This window comes from Eschscholzia californica, unplaced genomic scaffold (genome assembly GCF_041429995.1).
Source record: "Eschscholzia californica isolate CP2 unplaced genomic scaffold, dmEscCali1.0.p SCAF_3, whole genome shotgun sequence".
Classification (NCBI taxonomy): domain Eukaryota; kingdom Viridiplantae; phylum Streptophyta; class Magnoliopsida; order Ranunculales; family Papaveraceae; genus Eschscholzia; species Eschscholzia californica.
In genome coordinates, this window is record NW_028238420.1 from 61506077 (window position 1) to 61528411 (window position 22335).

The window sequence follows — 22335 nt, forward strand, 5'->3', positions numbered from 1 at the left end:
CTAACTATTTCATGTTTTGGCCGGCTAAAGGATGGAGAGAAAAGAAAAAAAAGAAAGTTCACAATTTAATAAATTCCAAAATAAATTTAAATCTTAAAGGTGTCTAATGGGAAGATCCTTCTATAGAAAGGTTCAAAGGGTACTCGAATAAACATTGTTTCCCTTGATATCTGTACGGCACAAAGAAACGATGAATTGGACTATATGTGGCCTGGTGATTCAATGAGAACAAGTTCTAATAACAATAGGAGTTGCATGTTATTGTTGAACGGGGAACTCAACCTAAATTTTAGACCATAGACTCAAAATTTTACGGTGAAATGGAAAAAATAAGTCGAAGTGGTGTTCAAGAATTTCTCATATCAGTCTTATTAGGTACATACGATCTTCTTAGCGAAGTTTTGTTTTGAATCGAACACAATTGACAATGCATCCTTCAAATAGTAACTAGAAAAGTACTCTCAAATAATTTTCTAACTGCCAGACAAGAAGAAATACTGACAATTATCAATTAATACTAGTCGAACAAAAAAAATCAATAACAAGCTCAAAACTGAACCTCAGAATAAGATTAAAAAAAATTAAGAAGGCATGACAGTGTCTTCTCCATTGAAGACCTCAACCTCCTGGTTAGATGAAAGAATATTGCTAAGATTTGGGACAGGCAAAAGACTTCCCACAAACATTGTAAATGATGAAATTTCGTAAGAATTTAAAAACGGTATTGTGGTGTGACGGATATCGAACTCCTCTGAACAATTTGTCTTCCAATTGTAGGAATATAAAGATGAGGAAGTCCTTATGAATATCTGATCAAACATTGTATGAAAATGTACGTATCGATATGTCCCCCAACAAAATGGTAAGTTTATAGTCGTTTCAGTCCAATTTTGGTCATCACTAGTCGAGTTTTCTTTCTTTTTATCATCAAACATCCATAACTTTACAACATAACTACTCATCTTAATTTGAAGAGCCACACGTCCCCTCACTTCTAGTAAATCTATATTCGGATCAGGGCCAACTTTGAGTTCATATCCGCTTGGATTTTCATTAAGTGTCCTAGGCTGATTGAATATAAAATTAGGGACTTGAATAGTTCTAAACTTCTCACTTCCAACATCAAATGCAACAATAAATGCAGGAAGAGAATCTTGATTTGTCCGTTGCCAACTACGAAAAAGTGAACGAGTGCTCCAATATATAGAACCATTCACATAAACAGAAGGTTTGTACATTAAATGAGGTGGGACTTCATCGACGACCCTTCTCCATCTATTACTACTCTTATTGTTGTTGACTTTTCGGCCGCCTACTAGGGTTATGACCTCACAAACCTGATAGAATTTGGGGCGATCTGATCGAATTATACTCAAGATATGGACCAATTTGCGCTCATTAGTGGCAGGATCAAATCCAAAGTGATATATTGAATTGCTTTTACATATTTTGCTATCATTCTTTTGGCGTTCTTCCTCAAAAAGTCTAGAGACAATAATTGGTGATTCTTCTCTTGTACTGATGTTATATACCTGAACTCTATGGGCAAAATTGTATGAATTGATAAAACAAATCAAACCATGTATAGTATTCGTTATGATATCAGGTATGAAGGGCGCCATTGATGAGGGTTTAAAGATTTCAACAGAAGCTATTTCTAGTGATCTTTTTTCTTCTTTACAACCTTCAACCATATGATCATCACCTGCAGTCAAGAATTTCTCATTGGAAAAATTATCTATAGGCTCTTCTTTGTTTGGTGGTCGAGCGACCATGAAAAAACTACTGTCACATGATTTTGATCGAGTAAGGTGTAAATTGATAAAGCTTTCATCATCTTGAATTATGGAATACCATCGTGTACATACAGATTTAAAACGTAGAAGTGACTTCAATGGTAGTCTAGTTAGTATCTCGTCAATTACTAAATCTTCATCAAAAATAATACCATTAATATATTTGCCATTGTTGGTGGGGGTGGTGGTGGTGGCGGTGGTGGTGTTGAGAATATATTTAAGAGGAAAGTGAAAATCGTTCATCTTTATGATAGGATAATCTAGCTAGGTAAAGGAGGAACCTAGCTAGGGTTTGGTTGAGATATTTATTACTGTTTACTTAAGACGGACGGGATTTTCACCGAATTTAAAATAAAAAACCCTAATTGGTATAGATCTCTGGTTCATCAAGATAGACTTGGTTAATTAGATTTACTACTAAATAGGCACTTATTTGGGTTACAACAATAGCCACTTATTTGGGTTACAACAACTCTAGACAGCCCACCTCATAAACCACCAGTTTGCAAAGTTCTGTAAACCAGTTTGCATTGCAAAACTCTGTAAATCAAATTGCAAAGCTTCGCAAGCTAAGATTCTAAGGGCAATTTCGGCATTAGAAATGAGAGTGCTTTTAGAATTGTCTTTCAAGCCTATTTCCAAATTATATATGGGGCCTAAAAGGACAAAAAGATAACATGAAATTGGGCCTCCGACTCAATTTCTTGTTAATTTTATCTATATCATTCAGGTAAGTAACATTTACTGAACAAAAAAAAAACAAGAATCGAAAATGATTGGAAACCATCACTAGTATTGGTGCATTTTATTTTATTGTTTGAAGCATGATTTGCTTACCATAAGAAAAAATTTAAAACAAAAATTCAAACAAAAATTAGGCATGTTAATGTGTAATCCATTCCAACCTCAACCTCCTGGTTAGATGAAACAAAATTAATAAAATTTGGGACAGGCAAAAGACTTTCCACAAACATCGCAAATGAATAAATACTGTAAGGATTTAAAGGCGACATTGAGGTTTTGACTGATTTCGAACTCTTCTGAACAATTTGTCTTCCAGTTGTGAGAATATAAAGATGAGGAAGTCCTTATGAATATCTGATCAAACGTAGTATGAAAACGAACATATATGAATGTGCTCCAACAAAACGGTAAGTTTATAGTTATCTCAGTCCAGTTTTGGTCACTAGTGGAATTTTCTTCCTTTTCATCATCAAATATCCATAACTTTACAATATAACTACTCATCTTAATCTGAAGGGCTACACGTCCCCTCACTTCTAATAAATCTATATCCGGATCGTCAGAGTCAAATAGGAGTTTATATTCGCTTGCATTTTCACTATGCTGATGGAATATGAAATCGGGGACTTGAATAGTTCTAAACTTCTGACTTCCAACATCAAATGCAACTGTAAATGAAGGACGACGACATTGAGACGTCCGATGCCAACCATCAAAAAGTATACGAGTGCTCCAATATATATAGAACCGTTCACATAAACAGAAGGTTTGTTCATTAGATGTGGTGGGAGTTCATCAATCTTTCTCCATCTATTACTCTTATTGTTGTTGACTTTTCCGCCAAGTAGGGTTATGACCTCAAAAACCTGATAGAATTTGGAGAGATCTTCTTGAATTATGCTCAAGATATGGACCAATTTGTGTTCATTAGTGGCAGGATCAAACCCAAAGTGATATAATGATTTTCTTATACAACAATAGCCACCATACTTAGGGCGCTCTTCCTGAAAAAGTCTTGAGACAATCGATGGTGATTCTTCTCGGGTACTAATATTATGTACCCGAACTCTATGGGCACACATGGATGAATCGATAAAACAAATCAAACCATTAATAGTGTTTGTTACGATGGAAGGGCTGAATGAGGTCTTAAAGATGTCAATGGAAGCTATCTCTACTGATTCTTTTTTTCTTCTCTACAAACTTCAATCATACATACTATCAACTTTCAAGAATTTCTCATCCGAAAAAGTATCTGTAGGCTCTTCTTCGTTTGGTGGTCGAGCGACCATGAAAAAACTACCGTCACATGATTTTGATCGAGTAAGGTGTAAATTGATAAAGCTTTCATCATCTTGAATTTTGGAATACCATATCAAAATCCTAATTTCAGACTTAATTATTCAGATTTAGAAAACAAACATCCAATAAGTAAAATTATTCAGCTATTTCAGTTTTCCCAATTCAAATTCAGCCAATTTGGATTCTACTTACGGACAACAGTTATCTGATGTATATGAAAAGATTAGCCGTGAAGACCCCAATTAACACAACTCTTCTTCACAGCTTCACTGAAATAATAATTAAGTTTGGAGGAATACTTGTTAAGTAAATCGGGACGTTGAGATCAATATGTAATCGTTTTGTTTTTGTTTTTCCTCTTCTCCTCGGTTTACTTTTCTCTGTTTTTTCATGTTGCAACCACCTTGGTTGCTTATCTTATTTTTCTCTTTTGTCAATAAAATGGCCCTCTTTTGGAAAAAAGAAAGAAATAAAAGATAACATTAACATTACGAGTCTAAAAAACATATATTATTACACCGTTTCTGTCATGATGATGATGATTAAATTGAATTCATAGATATGATTCATGGAGTCTCTATTTCGATTTCTACTATGGTAGTGTGATATTCAAATAACCATCTAAGGTCGACAAATTCATATTCGATGCAGCGAGATATGATTCAAGGGTCCCGACTCAGGTGGCTCAACAACATATAGGCTCATACCATTTCGCCTTTCCGGATAAAATAGAGGGACAAATGGTCCATCGGTCCAGCCAAACCAGAGTACCAGACAGTATTAAAGCAATTGGATTCTTTTTTAAATAAATATGATTGCTTTCATCGGCTTTTGATACATTAAATAATATAATATGTTAACAGTTTTTTTTTTGAGAATATAATATGTTAATAGTTGTCATTAACTATCTTGGTTACACTTTTAAAATCATACAAACTACTCTATAAGTCATTATTTATACTCCTAATAACCCTGGTTCTATAAACTACGGATTCCACTTTCTCTATGAATCGAGCATGAAACTCGAAGTTTCAGAGTAGATGTACTACCAATTGTTTGACAAGCAGTGATTGCATTATTAACCTAACTATGATTTGTCGAAAACTCCCTAAACTAAATTTGCACAAATCTGCAAAGTTTACACAAGTTTGCACAAAACACTCAAGCCAACAAAAATATTGATGTCTTTTTAACCAAGATAATAGATAAACTTAGATCTTCGGCCTAATCTTCTATAAATTATCAGTACAGACCAACGCAATATTAGTGCAACATTTGTTGATTGATCCTCGAGCCATCTTATAATTATTAGTAATAAAAAATGTCTATACTTGTGAACAAGCATGACAGTCTATTTCTACAACCTAATCATTTAGGATCGTTCATTACATCTAAATTTAAACTAAAAGATTGGAACCAACCACGTAAATTTCAGATTTTAACATAATAAACTTGTAATAAATTTTAACTCAAGTCATTAAAATAAGCAACCATGTTCTATGTTTGAAAGAGGTAAAAGACTTTCCACAAATGTTGTAAATGAAGAAGCAGAAGAAAGATATTGAGTCGGAATGCATGGGGGGATCCCTCTGATTTCAAACTTGGTAAACGTATTTTTCCTCAAATCGAAAGAATAAAGAGAGACATCCTGTTTCTTCTTCTTCTTTTTCATCTCTTTATATACATTGAATACTCTTCTGGAATCTTCAGGGAAATAAGTTTTTACGATTATCTGATTAAATATCGCATGAAGCTGGACACACCGATCAATATCCCAATTAAAGGGCAAGTTGATAGTCATTTCGGACCAGTTTTGGTTACTAGATGTTGTCGTATTCTCTTTCTTTCTATCGTCATATATCCACAGCTTCACAATGCGACTATGCACTTTAATTTGTAGAGCTACACGTCCACCTACTTCTAATAAATCAACTTTCCGGTCTGAGGCGTCTTCGAGTTCATCTGCAACTCCATTTTGACTGTATTCCTTAGGTTCATCAAGTATGAAATCAGGGACTGGAATAGTTCTAAATTTCTCACTTCCGACGTCAAATGCAACTATAAACACAGGTCGATGATCTTCACCTTGCCATCTCCAACCATGACTAAGTGCACGAGTGCTCCAATAGATAGAACCATTCACATAAACAGACGGATCATCCACTTGATGTGGCGGGTCATCAATCCTTCTCCATATATTATTCTTATTTTCATCGACTCTGCCGCCTTCTATTGTTAAAACCTCACAAAAGTGTTCAAAATCACCTTCATCGGGTAACCATTTCGTCCATGTACATACTAATTTATATTCATTAGTGGCATGATCATGTCCAAATCGATAAATGGGATTGAGACATTGTGTTTTTCTTTCTTCCATCAATAATGATGGAGTAGACAATGGTGATTCTTCTCGAGTACTGATATTGTATAAACGAATAATATGGTCAATCTTAGAACTATATTTATTTAAGTCATCAATAAAACATATCAAACCATTAATGGAGTTTGTTATCATATCAGCATGGCATGTCATTGTGGTATTTATAGTGTGAATGGAAGCTGCTGACGTTTCTACTTCTTTTCCTGTGCAACTTTCAATCAAATCACCTGTCAATATTTTAGATTGCCCTTTTGGTGGTCGAACCAGGATAAATAGACTAGGGTTACGTGATTTTGATCGGGTAAAGTGTAAATCAATAAAGTTTCGATCTTTTTCAATCGTAGAATTCCAATATTTACAGACGGATTTGAAACGAAAAAGTGATTTAACTGGTAATCTGGTAAGTATCTCATGTACTACTAAATCTCCATCAATAACAATACCAGGAGGGTTTGAAAAAACAATACCTCTGTTGTTTTTCTTCTTTCTCTTCTTGAATTTGATGTTGTTGTTGTTGAAGGTGATGGAATTGATACTAAATTTAACAGGAAAAGAAAAACATGTCACCTTCATGTTGGGGGGATTGGAAATATAGATGGGTGAGGATTAAGAAAAGGGGGAAAACCGACGGAAGGAAACTAGCTAGCTAGGGCGTTGAGATATGAAGTGAAAGTTGGTTAGGGTTTTAATTTGAAGATTAAGAATTGGCCGGCCCTAGCCAGTCCAATGCCCAAAATTGATTGGGAAAACAAATTTAAATGCACTTACCATTTTGGTTATATACATTAATACATACATGTAAGGTAATTTTTGTTGAAGATCAAGTCAAGACATTTGCTTTCATCAAAAAAAAAAAAGTCAAGACATTTGCTTCAACAAAAAAAAAAGTCAAGACATTTGTGTGTTGACCATATAATGTCAGGGCTTTAGGCCTCTTTGTTGTCGGGCTTTAGAGTTCTTTCATTCGTGGTTTAAATTAGGCGGTTATCGAGTTTATTACATCTTCATGATGCATCTATGCCTTGTAACGACTAACGTAGATCGTAGTCGAATTCTCAAAAGAAAAAAAGAGCATGTAACAGGAGGCGGTTGTTTTAGGTAAACACCAAAATTTTCTAGAGCAATGAATTTTTGGGTGAATTTCTTTTTTTTTTTTGTTTCTTCCAAGCCTCCTTCCACCACCACGTCTGCTCCACGCCGGCAAAAGTCGTTGACAAGCTGTCATGATCTGAGACACTTAAAAAATTCAAATCTCTTTCCTTCTCGGTATGAAGTGGACTTTTTTCTCTCCTCTTTGTATCTCTCTTTCTGCATCCATCATTCTATCTCACTCTCCCTCCATCTATATCTATTTTTGAAACTTCACCCTAGTATATGGTAGAGAGTTGTCATCTGTAGCGCCCTGACCTCCGAGTCGGAGAATCGGATGAGTTGGATCGTCGAACAAAGCTAGCAATTTTCAATAGTTGGTTTCGAGTATTTATTTCAGTCGATTCATACGACCCATTGGATATATCTCGAGAAATAATAGATTTGGACTAGTCACATGTAAAGATCGGACGTTGTTTGGCTATTGTTCTGTATTCGTTAGTTTTCTTTGTGATCCGGTTAGTAGGGTCATATAATTTCTTCATGGTTGGTTGTGGGAGGAAAAGGAAATAAAAGGTTAAATTAAGGTTCATAAGGTAATTAGTGGAGGTTGAATTAGAGAGATATAATATAGTGGGACTTTCTTGTGAAGTAGGTATAAATGGAGGACTTAAAATAGATTAAATATCATGGCCACTTCAGTTAACGACATGTGCCACCCAATTTCCTTACTTTCCAACGCCATCCCTAGGGGTGAACATCGGTTGGATAACCGACTTTTTCGGCCAATCCAAAGTCCAAACCGAAGGGTTCGGTTTTTTCAAATCTAAATCCGAACCAATCCGTTCATGGTTTGGTTCGGTTACCGATCCGAACTATGCATGGACGATTTGAATCGGTTGGATAACCGAACCACCTGTGATATTTTACCATATATAAAATTTCGCACTTTCGACTTAAAAACGTGGAACTAACTTAACTATTGAATTAAGCTACAACTCTCCACGCCATTTACTTCTGTTACACATGCATTAAGCTACGATATTAACAAACATGGAACTAACTTAACTATTAAATCTCAACCGTTCATCATTCCTATCATTTATATTTATATATAATATATATAAAAAATAACAATAAATGGTTTGGTTCGGTTTGTTCGGTTATCTGTCAACCAAATCCATAAACCAATCCAAACCACTCGGTTTTGCCATCTTAACATCCGAACCAATCCGGAATACTATTGGATCGGTATCCAAACCGTTGAAATCTGTTTGGATCGGATTGGATAGGTCGGTTTGATACTAAATGAACACCCCTAGCCATCCCCATTTCATGCTCACACGTGACAATCAATTGCCACCCATAACCCCACCTGCCTATTTCTCATTTTCATTCTTTTCCCCAAATCCATTAACAAACTTCAGAGAAGGTAGTAATAATTGGGAATTAGGGCTTCGAGGGATAGAAATTTCATTCGTCAATTAAATTGCATTCGACCGTCTGAATTCAATGAAACTTGTTCCAGGTAATTCTATTCGACTCGTTCTACATATTTAGCGGTTTCGAATTTTCAATTTCGTCCATATTTGGTAGATTTATGATAGTTATTTCGATAATTGTATAGTTGGTTCTAATTTCTTTTGGGTTCATAATTTGGAGCAGTTATTCTTTAGTTTCGTCGAATGATTTATGTTCAGGATGATGTTTAGGGTATTATAGACTATTTTGGGGTGTCTATATATAGACGGGTTGCTGCCAAATTATTTTACGGTTCGAATTTCATATTTGAGCTAGTTTTGGGAATGAATTTGGAATAGAAATGGTTACCCGAACTTTGTCATATTTCACATAAATTGACAGTTTGAGTTATAGATTCATATTACTGGGCTTGTTATATGGTTTGTCAGCTCATGAAGACTCGGAAATATAAAATAGAGTTCATGGTTTGTTGCTTGGTTCATAAGGTGTATCAGTTGTTCGATGGAACGTCTCAGTGATCTCTTTAGTGCCGATAGGACATTTCTAGTATAGTTTCATTCATTTTATGCATTCTTGCTCTGCAAGAGGACTATTGACAGTTATGTAACTGTCAAATGACCGTTTTGCCCTTTCATATTTCAGTAGGACTAATGAACTGCAATAGGGAGCTCGAGGAGAGGTGGAGCTTAGTCAAAGACACTATTGGAAGCGCAAGGAGAGGTAGGATCCTACGAATCTTACGTGGAGCACGGGTATTCCCCGTTTCACCATTATATATATATAGTCATTTTTCTTCTTTTTATAGTTCTCTAGTTCAATTTATGATATGATATGGTATGATATGTATGTATGTGGTGTACTCTGTGTTATGGATGTGGTGTATTCTATGTTATGGATGTTTCTCTTTTCAAAACAAATTGGTTTTTCTGAAAAATAATCACATGGAGGCGAAACCGCTTGATCTGTGTGATCGTTTTGTGTGAATTGTAAACAAGTGGTGGCGGAATCGCTTGAGCTGCGTGTATAACATGGAGGCGGAATCGCTTGATCTGTGTTACGTGTAACGGTTGTTTTACCACGGGCATTGGTTGGTCCCCTTGTTTATTTTATGTTATGGATTAGCCATGAATTATATCAAGGGTTACACTCGGTGCGTGGCCAGCCGTTTGGTAACGACCATTCTAGTTTACCCGGAATGGGGTCCGGAGAGGATGGGAGTTGGGGTATTCCGACCCTTGGAGTGATTAGGGGACTGACCCAATGCCATGCTTGTTTATTTATTCTGCTAAACCACTGGTGTGTGTGGTTTGAATTCTGTTGTGATTGATACTTACAATGTTTTCACCGAAATGAAAGAGGGTGTTTACCCGAATTTTCTTAATAAAAAAAATACTTAATCCCTGAAAGTGGACACTTGTAAAAGCTTGGCTTTAAACAGGGTTTACCCTACCTTGAGACATGAGAACGCTCTTCTCCTTTGGGTTGATGGGACCTTTAGGAGGGCTCTGTTCTTGTAGCTTTGGGAGCCTATCAGATCATTTAATATTATTATAGGTTCATGCATATGTTTGGGTATTCTTCGAATGGTCAATGAGTTACCTTGCGAGGAAGCGTCAGATCTGGCCGGAGATAGAACGCGCCTCAAGATGAGATAATTGTATCGCCGTGGGTATATGGCTCTGCTACACGACGATGCTCTTATAGTCGTCTGGGTAAGTCATGACATATTCTAAGCGTATCATTGTTTGGGTGAGATTTACTATTCAATGCGTATTGAGATCACAAGTCAGCCCGATGGGCGATGATGACGAAGGGAGAGTTACGGAAGCTCTTACCGGGGTATTACGTGGATCCATGTGTACACTGCAGTAGTCAAACGTTCGATAAGGCGCCGCCTGCCTACGCACTAACAAAGGCCGAACGGTTCTTCCTAGCCGAATAGTAGGTGACCCCGACTGAGGGCGTATTCAGTCGTGATCTTGGTAAGCTAGAAGAATTATCTTGCTATATTGCTTTGCTTCGTGTGCATATTGATATCTCTGTATATATATCTGTATATATGTAACACTTATAGCTATTAATATATTAAAATGTTGATGTGTGTGGTGCGGGTAGGATGTCTAGGTATCCTACTGAGCTGACCTTCGGGTTATCTCATTCCTATTTGTTGTTGTTCAGTTGCAGGTGTTGGTGACCCAGAGTGACATAGTTTACTTCGACGGTTCACATTATGTAAGATTATAATTTCTATTATATTTTCAACATAATCACAACGTTAATATTATATATGTATCATCTAGAATAGTTAGGATCGTTCTCTCACTCGTTTGCGATTGTACACATGTAAATAGTATGCACATTATCACTTTTTATTTGATGCTATTGTTAGTTAGAAGTTTGTGAGATATGTATGAATGTTTGACAGGTTTTTCAGATTTGATATGTTCAATTTATAGAGGAGACTTTGTCCAAATCCAGTCCCTTCTGTGAATTGTTCATATAAATGAATTCAAATTGTTTTTATCTTTATGCAAACTATTTTTGGGTTACATATATTTTCCGAGCATATTTTCAGAAGGTTGAAACTATATTTGATTTTCCGCTGTGTTTGTTCTTGATTTGTAACCCGTGATAAGAGTTTTGGCTTGGGTTTATATTTGAAACTGGTTTGAGTTAGTATTAGACCGAGTTTCTTTTATAAACTGTCGGGCAAACCGTGATTCGGAACACGGGGCGTCACAGTCGACTGGATTCTTTCCCTTCCCCGATAAGAACCCAACAAAGGCGAAGGGGAGAAATTGTTTTCAAATTAATAAAGGGTTTCTGGTGATAAAAACCCTTCGTTGGCTACGAAAGATTTCTTCCTAAAACCCTTCAATCTGACGAAGCGTTTCAGATCCTTACCCTTCCTCGATGTTCCTTTTGGCAAAGGGGAAGAACCCTAATTAATAACAACTCTCTAGCACCGAGTGGGTGAAATAGAACCTCAGTTGATAACAAGTCTCTACCAACGAGTAGGGTGAAATTTTCAAAGAGAATATTAGTGAGTGAGTGAGTGAGCGCGTGAGTGAGTGAGCGAGCGATTGAGCATAGACGAATAAAGAGATGAGAGACATAGTGGTTGTGGTTGGAGGTGGTGGTTGTGGGAAGAGAGAGGAAGAAGAAGATCCACAGACAAAAAATTGAAGGGTCACGGTGATGGAGGTCTGATGGCGACTCTTCTCGACGTAAAAAAAAGAAGAAGTGGTGCTAGTCTGACGTCTTGTGTCCCAAAATGGACACGAGTATGTCCCGACAACTTACAAACGAGACAACAAAAATTTAGGCAGAGTATTCTTTGTAAATCGAGTCGGTCCTACGTATAACCCTATTATGCAAACCATACATTTACAAATACACTATCTACTTACAAAGCGAAAACTTACGAATTCAAACTTACTGATCAATTCAGTTTCGGGTTGAAGCCCATACATTCACAAAATACACTATCTAATCGCAAAGCGGAAACTAAGGAACCATATCATCAAACATTAACCCTCTCCCTCTACAGATATGTGATGAGCAGTTGCTCAAAAAATCTCTTCTTCGACGACTATTCTCTATGCAATAGATCTTTGAAGCCGTTGAAATTGAGATAATCTCTTAAATAGTCGTCTTCCTAAACTCGTCACTAAATGAGTCCAAATGGGTAGTATTAATGGTCTTTGTTTGAGGTTTATGGTTGAAATCAGCTAATGATTCTTTAATGGGCCAAAGATGATGTTCTTCTACTATTTTTATTTGGTTTTTAGTTGAAAGCAATTAATCTTAACTGTGAAGAACTTTAATAAGTAAGTTAATGTTGTGGTAGTGTTTGTAGAATAACTGATCATGAGTAAACATTAGATTCAAACTGCTATTCAGAAAAACGAATTGGTGACTTGCATAGATTTTTAGTGCACAAATGATCCTTATTGCCACTACTGAATACAGTTAGATTGATGGGCACAAACAATTTTTGTAACTAAATTTGGCCCGACTTCATCGATTGGATGGCACCATCAGACAAATTGGATAAAGTAATTTACTACAGTCAGTCAGAGAGATTGGGGAAGCACCTATAACACAATTAGGAGCTTCCTTTAAAATTTCCCTCTTTTCTATTTTTTTTTTTTTTTTGATGAGATCGCTCTTTTCTATTTGCTCTTTTTGTTTTTTTTTTGTTAAGATATTTGCTCTTTTTGTTGCTAATAAAATATTTGAAGATATGGTAAAGAGGACAGAAAATCCCCCCCACATTAGAGAATCTTATAATGAGTCCAAGAATATCTTTCTTTCTGCATAATGATTAAATAAAAATGATAATCGCCTCCCGGGACTCCCACTTAAACCCCATGTGAAAAAACAAGGGTTTCTATCTCTTCTCACATGTTCAGTCACGTGGAGAGAGAATCTTCGTTTCTCTCACAGACGGTTCAAGTGGCAGTCCCTGGAAGTAGGTTATGTAGACTTGTTGATTAAATTCAATTTTGTAGATCTGATTCATGCAGTTTGGATTTCCCTTTGTGCTCTAGTAGTCAAATATTCCAACAAGAATCATTTGCATCTGACAGATTCTTGTTTCATGGTAAGACTTGTCTTCAAAGTTCTGAAGGCACTCCCAAAATTCCAATTATTGCTAAACAGCTCCTTCACCTTCATAATTAAAAAACTGATCTTTTTCCCACCTAAATTCTTTAGTTATCTTTCGACAAAAAAAAAAATCTTTAGTTATCTCATTGATAACTGTTTTGGGAAGTTTTAAAAGTGTTTCACATTGTTACTAACAGTCCCCGTCTCTTTTGACTTGGTAAATCTAGTTTGATTATCTTTTAGTTGGAAGATCTCCAAAAGTGGGTTATGTCGTATTAAAATTCGTCTCGAGATCTACTGAAATTGCCTCCAATATTCAGAAGTTGAAATCGATAGACTTAAGTCGAAATTTGTAATAAAATTCAGCTCAGGTCTATCTATTTGAGTCGTATTCAGTAGTAGTGGTAGGGTTAAACTACAAAATCGGTTCGAGTTTACAGAATTTTTTTTATCGAAAAACAGTATGGCCTTACCATTTAGCAGGTAATTGATCATTCTACGAACACTTTCTCAAAATCAATCAAATTCTTAAAGGTCCATCGAAAACATCTTCTTTCACCTCATTGAAGAATCCTCAACTGATTTCAATCAAAATCCCAAACAAAATTATCGAGATTATCCAATTTGGATTCGTCTAACGACGAGTTTTGAGAGAGAGAGAGAGAGAGAGAGAGAGAGAGAGAGAGAGAGAAGCTTCAAAAGTTATCTCAACTTCAGAAGCTTTATTGCTTAAAGAATCGAACTTAGATAAAAAAAAAATTAAGGCATGTGATTTCCTGTTGAAAGATAGAGAACCAAAAAAGAAGAATAAATAAAAGAGAACAAAAAAAATGCTCGACCTTTTTGAATCAGTGGACTTGAACTGACTTTGTAACCAAATCGGCTCAAGTCTACTGATTTTAAGTCGAAAGAAGTGGAAATGTCTGTTTTAAGATAAGACACTTTTAACAAATTTCTAAAATACAGAGGACGCTAATAATACTATCGGGGGTTTTCTTTAAAACTCCCATTATCCTTTTTAACTTAGACTCTACGAAAATAAAAATGTTGGTCTAAGTTTTTATTAAAACACTAGCAAGGGCAAATGCTACATTATTTACACTAGCAAGGGCAAATGCTACATTATTTTTTAAAAAGAAGGGTACAGATGCAGCCGGTGACTACGTGGTTAGGTAGGTTGCCTAGAATAACGAAACACTACCAGCATGCCCAGTTCCACCACAAGATATGAACAACTTGTTTTCTCCATGGTCCATGAGCCTCTCTTTCACTTTCCTTTTCCACATTATCTATCATAAAGTCACATTATCTAATTCATGTTTAGTTGGAGGCATAAAGATTTTAGGACTATTTAGTTTGACGGCCATATACTAAATAACAATCTAACGATAGATTCCAAAAATCAACATGATTATTTTTATCTAATTCTCTTTATCTTCGATGAGATTTCTAGATACAATAACTACGTTTGACTACCGTAACTTTTTTTGATTTTTTGTCCGTCCTAGAAATGGTAGGAGCAAAAGTTCATGTAATCTCCTTCTATTTGTCGAAACAGAGAAAGGAAAAGAGTCTGATCAGAGAGAGGGGAGAGAGTTCAAAGAGTGATGGTGGTTGTGGTCTGTGTTGACGTGGGAGTGGAAGTGGTGGTGGTGGTTGGAGGCAACGGTGGTTGTTGGAGGTGAAGATTACAAAGTAAAAAACTAAAGGTGATAATTGTTGGGCTCAAAATTCTCTTAGTCAATTAGAGTCAGATCTGACCGCCAAAATATGTGTGCCCAACCCCAACTGTATTACCCACACCACCCACATTTCTTATACAAAATCAACACTAGCATGAAATTTAGGTTTCCACATAATAAGGATTTAAAATGAATAAATGAACGGTCAAAAGATAACTCTATCATAGGTCCCCACAAGATTTACCATCAACTTCAGACATGCTCAGTTTGAATTGCCCCAAAAGTATCTGAAAAGGATATATGTTTGGATTCACTTTAGACCATTCTTTTAATACTCCGTATTAAAAAAAGAAGAAGAAAGTGGGTTGAAGTATTGGAAGCTGAAAATCCCATCTGAAAGAACAATTTTAGAGCTAGAGAGAAGAAACCAACAAAAAAAGGGTTTGAAAGACATGCAGTTGAATACAGCTAGAAAATACAACTGATTAAGGAACAGACAAATATCATGAAGTTTTTGACTTACTCATTAATTTTTTCCAAGTCAAGAAAACAAGGATTTGATCGAGGTAGATTGTTTAAAATATTAATTAATATAAGAAATGGGTAAGAAAGATTTTTAATCAATGAGTTTAAGATTTAAAATCAAATACTACTAGTAAGATGAAGAGAGACAACAACTACTTGTCAAACATTTTCACATTTTTTCATACTAGCTAGGTGATTGTTTGTTTGGTCACACCTGCCGTTCTATCCTTCCAGTTTTCAATTTTTTTTCATCCTCTTCTTCTTCTTCTTCTACTTCTACTTCCCTCCCCTCAACTGTCAAAATCTCCATCAACTTCAACTTTCTCTCCCAACCATTACCTGCCTGCTAGCAGTCTCTTCTCTCTCTCTCTCTCTCTCTCATTATCTAACACTTTTCACTATATTATATATTTTAAGAAGTACTGTAATACTAATATACATCTTTTAACATGGATAGACGACGTCGAAAACAATCCAAGATCACTCAAAAGCATGAATCTGAAGGTAATAACTTGATCTTATACTTAAACCCTTTCGGTTTTATTTTCGTAAAATTTGTGGGATATTGTACCTAGTTGAAGGTCTGACCAAATAACTTGTTTCGAATAAGAACAAATGCAGTTGTCAAAAACAACAAACATTGTCGGCTAAATTTGAAATATTTTTTTTGTTTCTTGGATGTGATTCAGAGGTGAGTAGTACAGAGTGGGAAGAAATACATATGAGTGAGCAAGAAGAAGATCTCATCTACCGAATGCATAAACTTGTCGGTGATAGGTATACCAATACTCTCCTAATAATTTCACATATATTTTTGTATGTACTACATATAATTAGATAACACTTTTCTATAAGAAATTTTACAATTAGATTATCCTGATACATCTTATATAGTAGTTGAAGTTATCAAATTTAACATTTATTTATACCAACTTTGATGGGTTTTTTTTAGGTGGGCTCTAATAGCGGGTCGGGTACCCGGTCGAAAACCAGAAGAAATAGAAAGGTTCTGGATAATGAGACACCAGGAAGGATTTGGAGCAGGAAGAAGGAAAAAGGGTTCTTCCAGCAGCAAAAGATCATAAAGATTTGAACTTCATTCTTTTTTTTTTTTACTATGTGTTGGTTGGTCAATGTTTACAATTTGGTATTATTGTTTTTTTTCAGTTTTATTTCCTTCACTTGTTTGTGGAGGATCAATATTTTGCTAATTACAAATGGGTGTAATTTTGTCTTTTGGATTATTTTCAAATCACATCCTTGAAATTAGATCAATTAAAGGAAAAACCCCCCCGCATGAATCTCATATATTATTGATTCTTTTCATGACTCTATTAGATTTTTCTCATACATTGGTCTGCTTCAAGTTTGGTTTCTCTCTCTCTCTCTCTCTAAAAGTATTCATTGATTTCATTTCTTGTAAACAAATGGTTGAAATAAACTTCTATAATTTGGGGGATATTTAAGTATGTACTCAAATCTATCATGGATAACAATTGCATATTAAAAATTGAAGCCTTTATATACTTTTTGTATTTTTTATAAGTAGCAAGGTCATTTCAATATGAATCTATAATGGATAATCCATGTGTCTTCTTATAATTGATACATAGTGTACTTAAAAAATATAATACAACAATCGAAAACTGAAGATATAATGATCCCAATAATCATTGGACCATGTGTTTGGAACACATCTCCTTTTGTTTCCCAAGTTGCATTCATATTTTATTACTAATACTTCATTTCTATTTTTAGTTATTTTTTTCTTTAACTGACTGGTCAGTGAAATGGAGGAAGTGTTAAGGGCACGATTAATTTTACAGTTGGCATACACGGTCACGGGCGCAACAAACAAAAATAATTTTTAAAAAGACACCCATATCACTGCTATACACCCTTCATCTTCTTGCACAAATTTCACCAGTTTATGAACTTGACCAAAAACCTTCAATTTTGTGGGGCGACCACCACCACAACATTCTTCCCAAAGTTCCCTAACTATATGTTTCCTTTCAGCATGACTTCATCATGCACCACATTTTCCGGCAAGTGTTCATCTTCTGACAGTGTGCCCTTAAGGACTAGGTAGATGTCTTTGGACCCAGTCAGCGAGGGGTGATGCGTGTCAATCGTAAAATCTGTTGTGTCCCTAACACTTCCCATAAAATCTTCGAACCAAGACGAACCACGTCTAATACCTGATGTAAAATTTTAAAGACACACTGTCATTGTTAAAAGTAGTGGTAGACATGTGTTGGTTGCCAACTACTTTTACTTAATCAAAATCATATCAACCAAGTCCCAGCCATTTGATTTCATCATAGTTTGAATTAGTGATATTTTTTTTAAAAACGGAAAAGGGAAAGGAATTGAAAATAGATTTCTTTTGATAAATGCTTAAGGGAGATTTTATAGGGCCCCCTCATTTTTGTTAAAAGGCCTCCCCGTAGTGATAATTTAACAAGTAAAATAATTCATGGGGAGGTCTTTTAACAAAATTGGGGAGGCCTTATAAAACTTCCCAATGCTTAATTATTCATACCATATAAGTTGGCAACACATTATTCCTCAAAAGAAAAAGAAAGGGGGTAATTTGATAAAAAGAGATGGCATTTTCAACCGGCCTATAAATAGACAATGAAAAAGACACCTCTAGTTTCTTCCACTTGACATTCTTGAAACAAAATCAAGAGTCCTATTACCACTGGCAGAGGTAACTTTGACTTCTCTATTGGTAGTGGTACATAGACGACGACAAACTTCTGCTATCAAGACTATTAAGCACGTCTCTTCAGATTAGGGTTACATATATGTTCTCTGCTCATATTAGAGTAGGAGATATTCACATATACGTCTCAAACAAATTGTTCTTGTTGTTACAGACGGTCGCCTCAATTATATTTGTGCAACTAATGGAAGAAAAGTAAAGAGAAGATATTTATCTTGTGTTCTATGTTTGCTTTACTGACCATGTCAAAGCTCTCGTTGAAGTTTTTTTTTTTTTGTTTTTTTTTTTTTTGTTGAAGAAGCTCCGGTTGAAGTTGGAAATGAGATTTGAACGTAATATAATTTGTCGTAAAACTAAACAAAAATGTTTATCAAATTTCTTTGTACTTTTATAAGCCTTTGAGAACAACCAAAAGCCAATCTTTTAAGAGGTGATGATCCTTCAAAAAGGAAAGAGGAAAAAGTAAAGGAAAATGAAATCTATAAAAGTGACATTGTAAAAGAACAAAGAAATAAAAAATGTCAAAGAGGGAATGGTCGGGCCACATTGAGGACTACTGTGAACAAAAAAAAAACTTTCATTGAAGACTAAGCATATGAAGAGCTTTCAACAAAAAAAAAAAAAAAAAAAAGCATATGAAGAGCTTTGAGGCAAGAAATTTTCTTTAGGGGAAGTATTCATTTATGTTACACTATTTTAATGGATACGGGGAAACACATAAAAGTTGAATATATTAAACTATTCAAAAATAGTTTGAGCTATACGTGAAAAGAGTGGTCATGCTTTTCAGTTTTTGTAGATTTTTGATATTTCTACGTTACGCAATTACTGATGGGACAACTGAATGAACTATCATGATGAGTATGAATCTGTCATCTTAACTAGCATTGGGTCAAAGAAAAAAGTTAAGGCTATTGTAGTTTAAGTAGAACGGTGTAAAGCTTTTCTTGTAAGATATACTTCCTTGATCTTCCAGTGGACATGGCAGCCAAAGCAAAGTGCTCTCATCCTCAAATTCTCTAATAAAACTTGATCTTCCCTAAAAACATAAATAAAAAGTTTCTCAGATTGGATCTTGAGCGAAACAATTATTTCCCTTTTTTTTTTCTTTAAGCATATGCTCGAGCTCAAAATCTACTATTATCAAATTTCACATTTTTTTGTTTTATCTTATGAGTAGCTAGTTGTGTTTGATCTTAGACGACCTCAGATTCACACTATCCAAACTTAGACAAAAAGAGAAAAGACAGACCCCCCACTCCCCCTAAAGTTGGATTTTGGGGATCAAACAAGAAATTGCCAATCCAAAGTAGGAGAGATTTCATTTGGAGAATATGTGATTTTTACCAACTTTTTGCAGCACAAGTATTTACAATCATTAAGTAATAGAGATATAACTTTTATTCAAAACTCTGGACTAAGGGAGAAATTTTAGGTTTTTGATTAAGATAAGATAGGTTCCATATGAGGAAAATAACTTGACAAAACAAACAAAAGCAAAGATGAGAGAAATTGAGGGAGAGAGGCTCCACAATATGAAGTATCCACTACCAGTCTGTCTCCAAAACTTCAGAGTTTCGAAAGCCTTGGAAGCTTCATCCATGGTGGTTCAAAGCTTGGCCAATTACCCGAAATGACTTCTTACATTGGGTCGATGGGTTCAGTCCGATCCTGAATTGCAAGCCGTTCTGAGACATCAGAGAGAGATTTGAGGTTGCACTTGATCAAAGCTTCAATAAAGTAGCAGGTTTCATCCTTGGTGTTTCCTTCAGGCACATCTACCACAAAGGACTCGATCACTAATGTCCCTGGTCTCCCATCAATGATCTCTGAATGAAGAGTGATTATTGAAGAGTAGTTCTGCAAATTAAGTTAAAAAAAAGTCTTGGTTGATTGCAGTATCAAAGAAACATTGAAGCAATGGTAAGATGCAAAAGAACTGGATCAACTTAGCTAGAACCTAAGTTTAAGCCGAAAATGTGATTAACAGACGAACCCGTGGAGTGACATCACCTTCTTCACTACAACCACCAAAACTAATAGAAAGCAAACTCTGGTCACTACAAAGTCCAGTACTAGTACTCAACTAAATAGCATCTCAACAGAGGTTGCCTTTCATGGTCATTACATTACCCACGTAACATGACCTGGATGGTGGAAGTTGGAACCACAATTTGTTGTGATAGTTGCTATTAGACACATACTGGTGCAATAAACCCAATCACTCAAACTAGGACTAGGGACATACCCATGTCAAAGAGCAACGCGCAGAATGTCTACATAATGCATATAGACATGAAATTTAATCAAAACACTAATTCCATAGAAATATTATGATCGATAGCTAATTAGCAATTTAAGGTCCTAAGAAGCATGAAATGCTCCCTGGAATCTTTGGTGACTCTTACCACTTAACTCTATGGATGTACTAAGATAAAGGTACCCCAAATAAACTCAGAAGAACAACAGACGTTTGAAATTTTTGGGTAAGTATTGAAGTGATTGTTAAGTTTGTAGACATCCATCTCAAAACTAATTGATAATGAATAGAAAGGACCTTGATTAATATCCTCGGTTACTAGAGTACCATGTGGGACTATTCTCACACGCCTCCGCCTCATGGGTGGCGTTTTTTTATCCTAACATACACGTCTTTTTGTTGGGTGACATTGATCAAGTCTTATGGTTGGGCCTATCACGCGTGTCCCTAGCTCTGGTACAATGTTAAGTCTATAATAATTTCGATTTTGGTAAGAAATGCACAATAGGAATTACTATACAATCACTGTATCTAACTCAATTCAAATATAGATTTCACACAAAGACAAATATTAAACTAAAAAAGAACAAGGAAATCAATCTTACCCTTAATCTGTGATCTCCACCAACAATCTTGATACTAAGTATGTGTTCATCGTCATCAAGAAGCTCTAACCTTTCAGTACTGGTTGTTGCTGGAAGTCCAGACTTAACATTCACTTCCCTAACACTTCCAATTTCTAGGTCACCACCTTGTACAACGCATCTGCTAATAAAGGGCTTGTATTTCTGTGGTTGATCAAATCTCCTCACCAAAGACCAAACCTAATTGCATCAAAAACAATAAATTCATCAGTTATTATGAAATTTCCTTCTTAGTTTTAGCTAATTCAGCTTATCTCATTCAAAAAACAATCTTTTTGCTGAAAAATCAATCCAATCTTATCATGGTTCTTATGAATTTCTTACCTATAGAAATTTTAATTAAAATTGGTCAAAAATGAATAAAAAAAAAAATCAACAAAATGACAGATCTATGAAGAAACCGATTTGAGATCTTACAAGATGAAGAGGAGCTTTGATGTGTTTAACAAGAACAGAAGTACACTGATTCTCTCTCATCTGGTGTTTATGATGTCTGAAAATATACTCAGATTCTATCTCACTAAATCCATTTCCGTTCATCTTGGTTTCTTTTTCTTCACACTCATCAAATAAACCCTAGAAAAATAATAAACTTCACCAAATCTTAGAAACTATTTTCCACATGAATTTCCGTGGAAAATTAGTTTCTCTCTCTCTACGATTCTCCATCTCTTCTTCCTGAGTCAATTTATGTTATGCTTTCTTTTTCAAGATGAACATTGGGAATATTTTAGGGTTACCCCCTCCTTCATAAATGTGTAATTGAGAATCCCCTTCTTCAATGTTTAATTAGGGATAACCCCCTAACATCACAAAGCCCGTTAGTTCCCCAGTCACTTTTTACATATGTAGTTCGCATATGCAACAAAAGACAAAAATAACCCTGATCATTTTCTTTTTTCTCTCTCGCCTTCTCGACTGATTTGATCCTTGGCTCTCTACTCCAACTTTCCATCTCTTGTCTTCTTCTTATTCATCCATTTCTTCATAAGTATTTTGAAAAACCTTTTACTAATATGAAGCAATGTCTTTGTGTACGAGTTTCATTTCAGACATACGAGTTAAATATAGTTTTGATGTTACTATGTT

General features: G+C 35.4%; 4 protein-coding genes and 1 long non-coding RNA gene across 5 annotated transcripts; 2 read left to right on the forward strand and 3 right to left on the reverse strand.

Annotated features, from left to right (window-relative positions):
* Positions 1-581: 581 nt before the first annotated feature.
* On the reverse strand, positions 582-2039 carry LOC147552855 (F-box protein At4g19940-like). Its single transcript, XM_086668661.1, has one exon. The coding sequence runs from the start codon at positions 2037-2039 to the stop codon at positions 582-584; it is 1458 nt and encodes a 485-aa protein (XP_086524787.1).
* Positions 2040-5196: 3157 nt separating this feature from the next.
* On the reverse strand, positions 5197-6899 carry LOC147552856 (F-box protein At4g19940-like). Its single transcript, XM_086669731.1, has one exon. The coding sequence runs from the start codon at positions 6793-6795 to the stop codon at positions 5320-5322; it is 1476 nt and encodes a 491-aa protein (XP_086525857.1). The 5' UTR covers positions 6796-6899; the 3' UTR covers positions 5197-5319.
* A 1797-nt stretch (positions 6900-8696) lies between these two features.
* On the forward strand, positions 8697-11226 carry LOC147552857 (uncharacterized). Its single transcript, XR_015238088.1, has 3 exons — positions 8697-8839; positions 9436-9513; positions 10972-11226. It is a non-coding gene; the product is annotated as an uncharacterized LOC147552857 (long non-coding RNA).
* Positions 11227-15711: 4485 nt separating this feature from the next.
* LOC147552858 (transcription factor TRY-like) lies at positions 15712-16898 on the forward strand. Its single transcript, XM_086669613.1, has 3 exons — positions 15712-16115; positions 16301-16388; positions 16564-16898. The coding sequence occupies exons 1-3, from the start codon at positions 16061-16063 to the stop codon at positions 16694-16696; spliced, it is 276 nt and encodes a 91-aa protein (XP_086525739.1). The 5' UTR covers positions 15712-16060; the 3' UTR covers positions 16697-16898.
* Positions 16899-19760: 2862 nt separating this feature from the next.
* LOC147552859 (abscisic acid receptor PYL5-like) lies at positions 19761-22010 on the reverse strand. The gene is made up of 3 exons (XM_086670621.1): positions 21664-22010; positions 21208-21426; positions 19761-20202 (listed from the first exon to the last, which is right to left on the reverse strand). Exons 1-3 carry the CDS (start codon positions 21784-21786, stop codon positions 19984-19986), a joined length of 561 nt encoding a protein of 186 aa, XP_086526747.1. The 5' UTR covers positions 21787-22010; the 3' UTR covers positions 19761-19983.
* Positions 22011-22335: the final 325 nt, after the last annotated feature.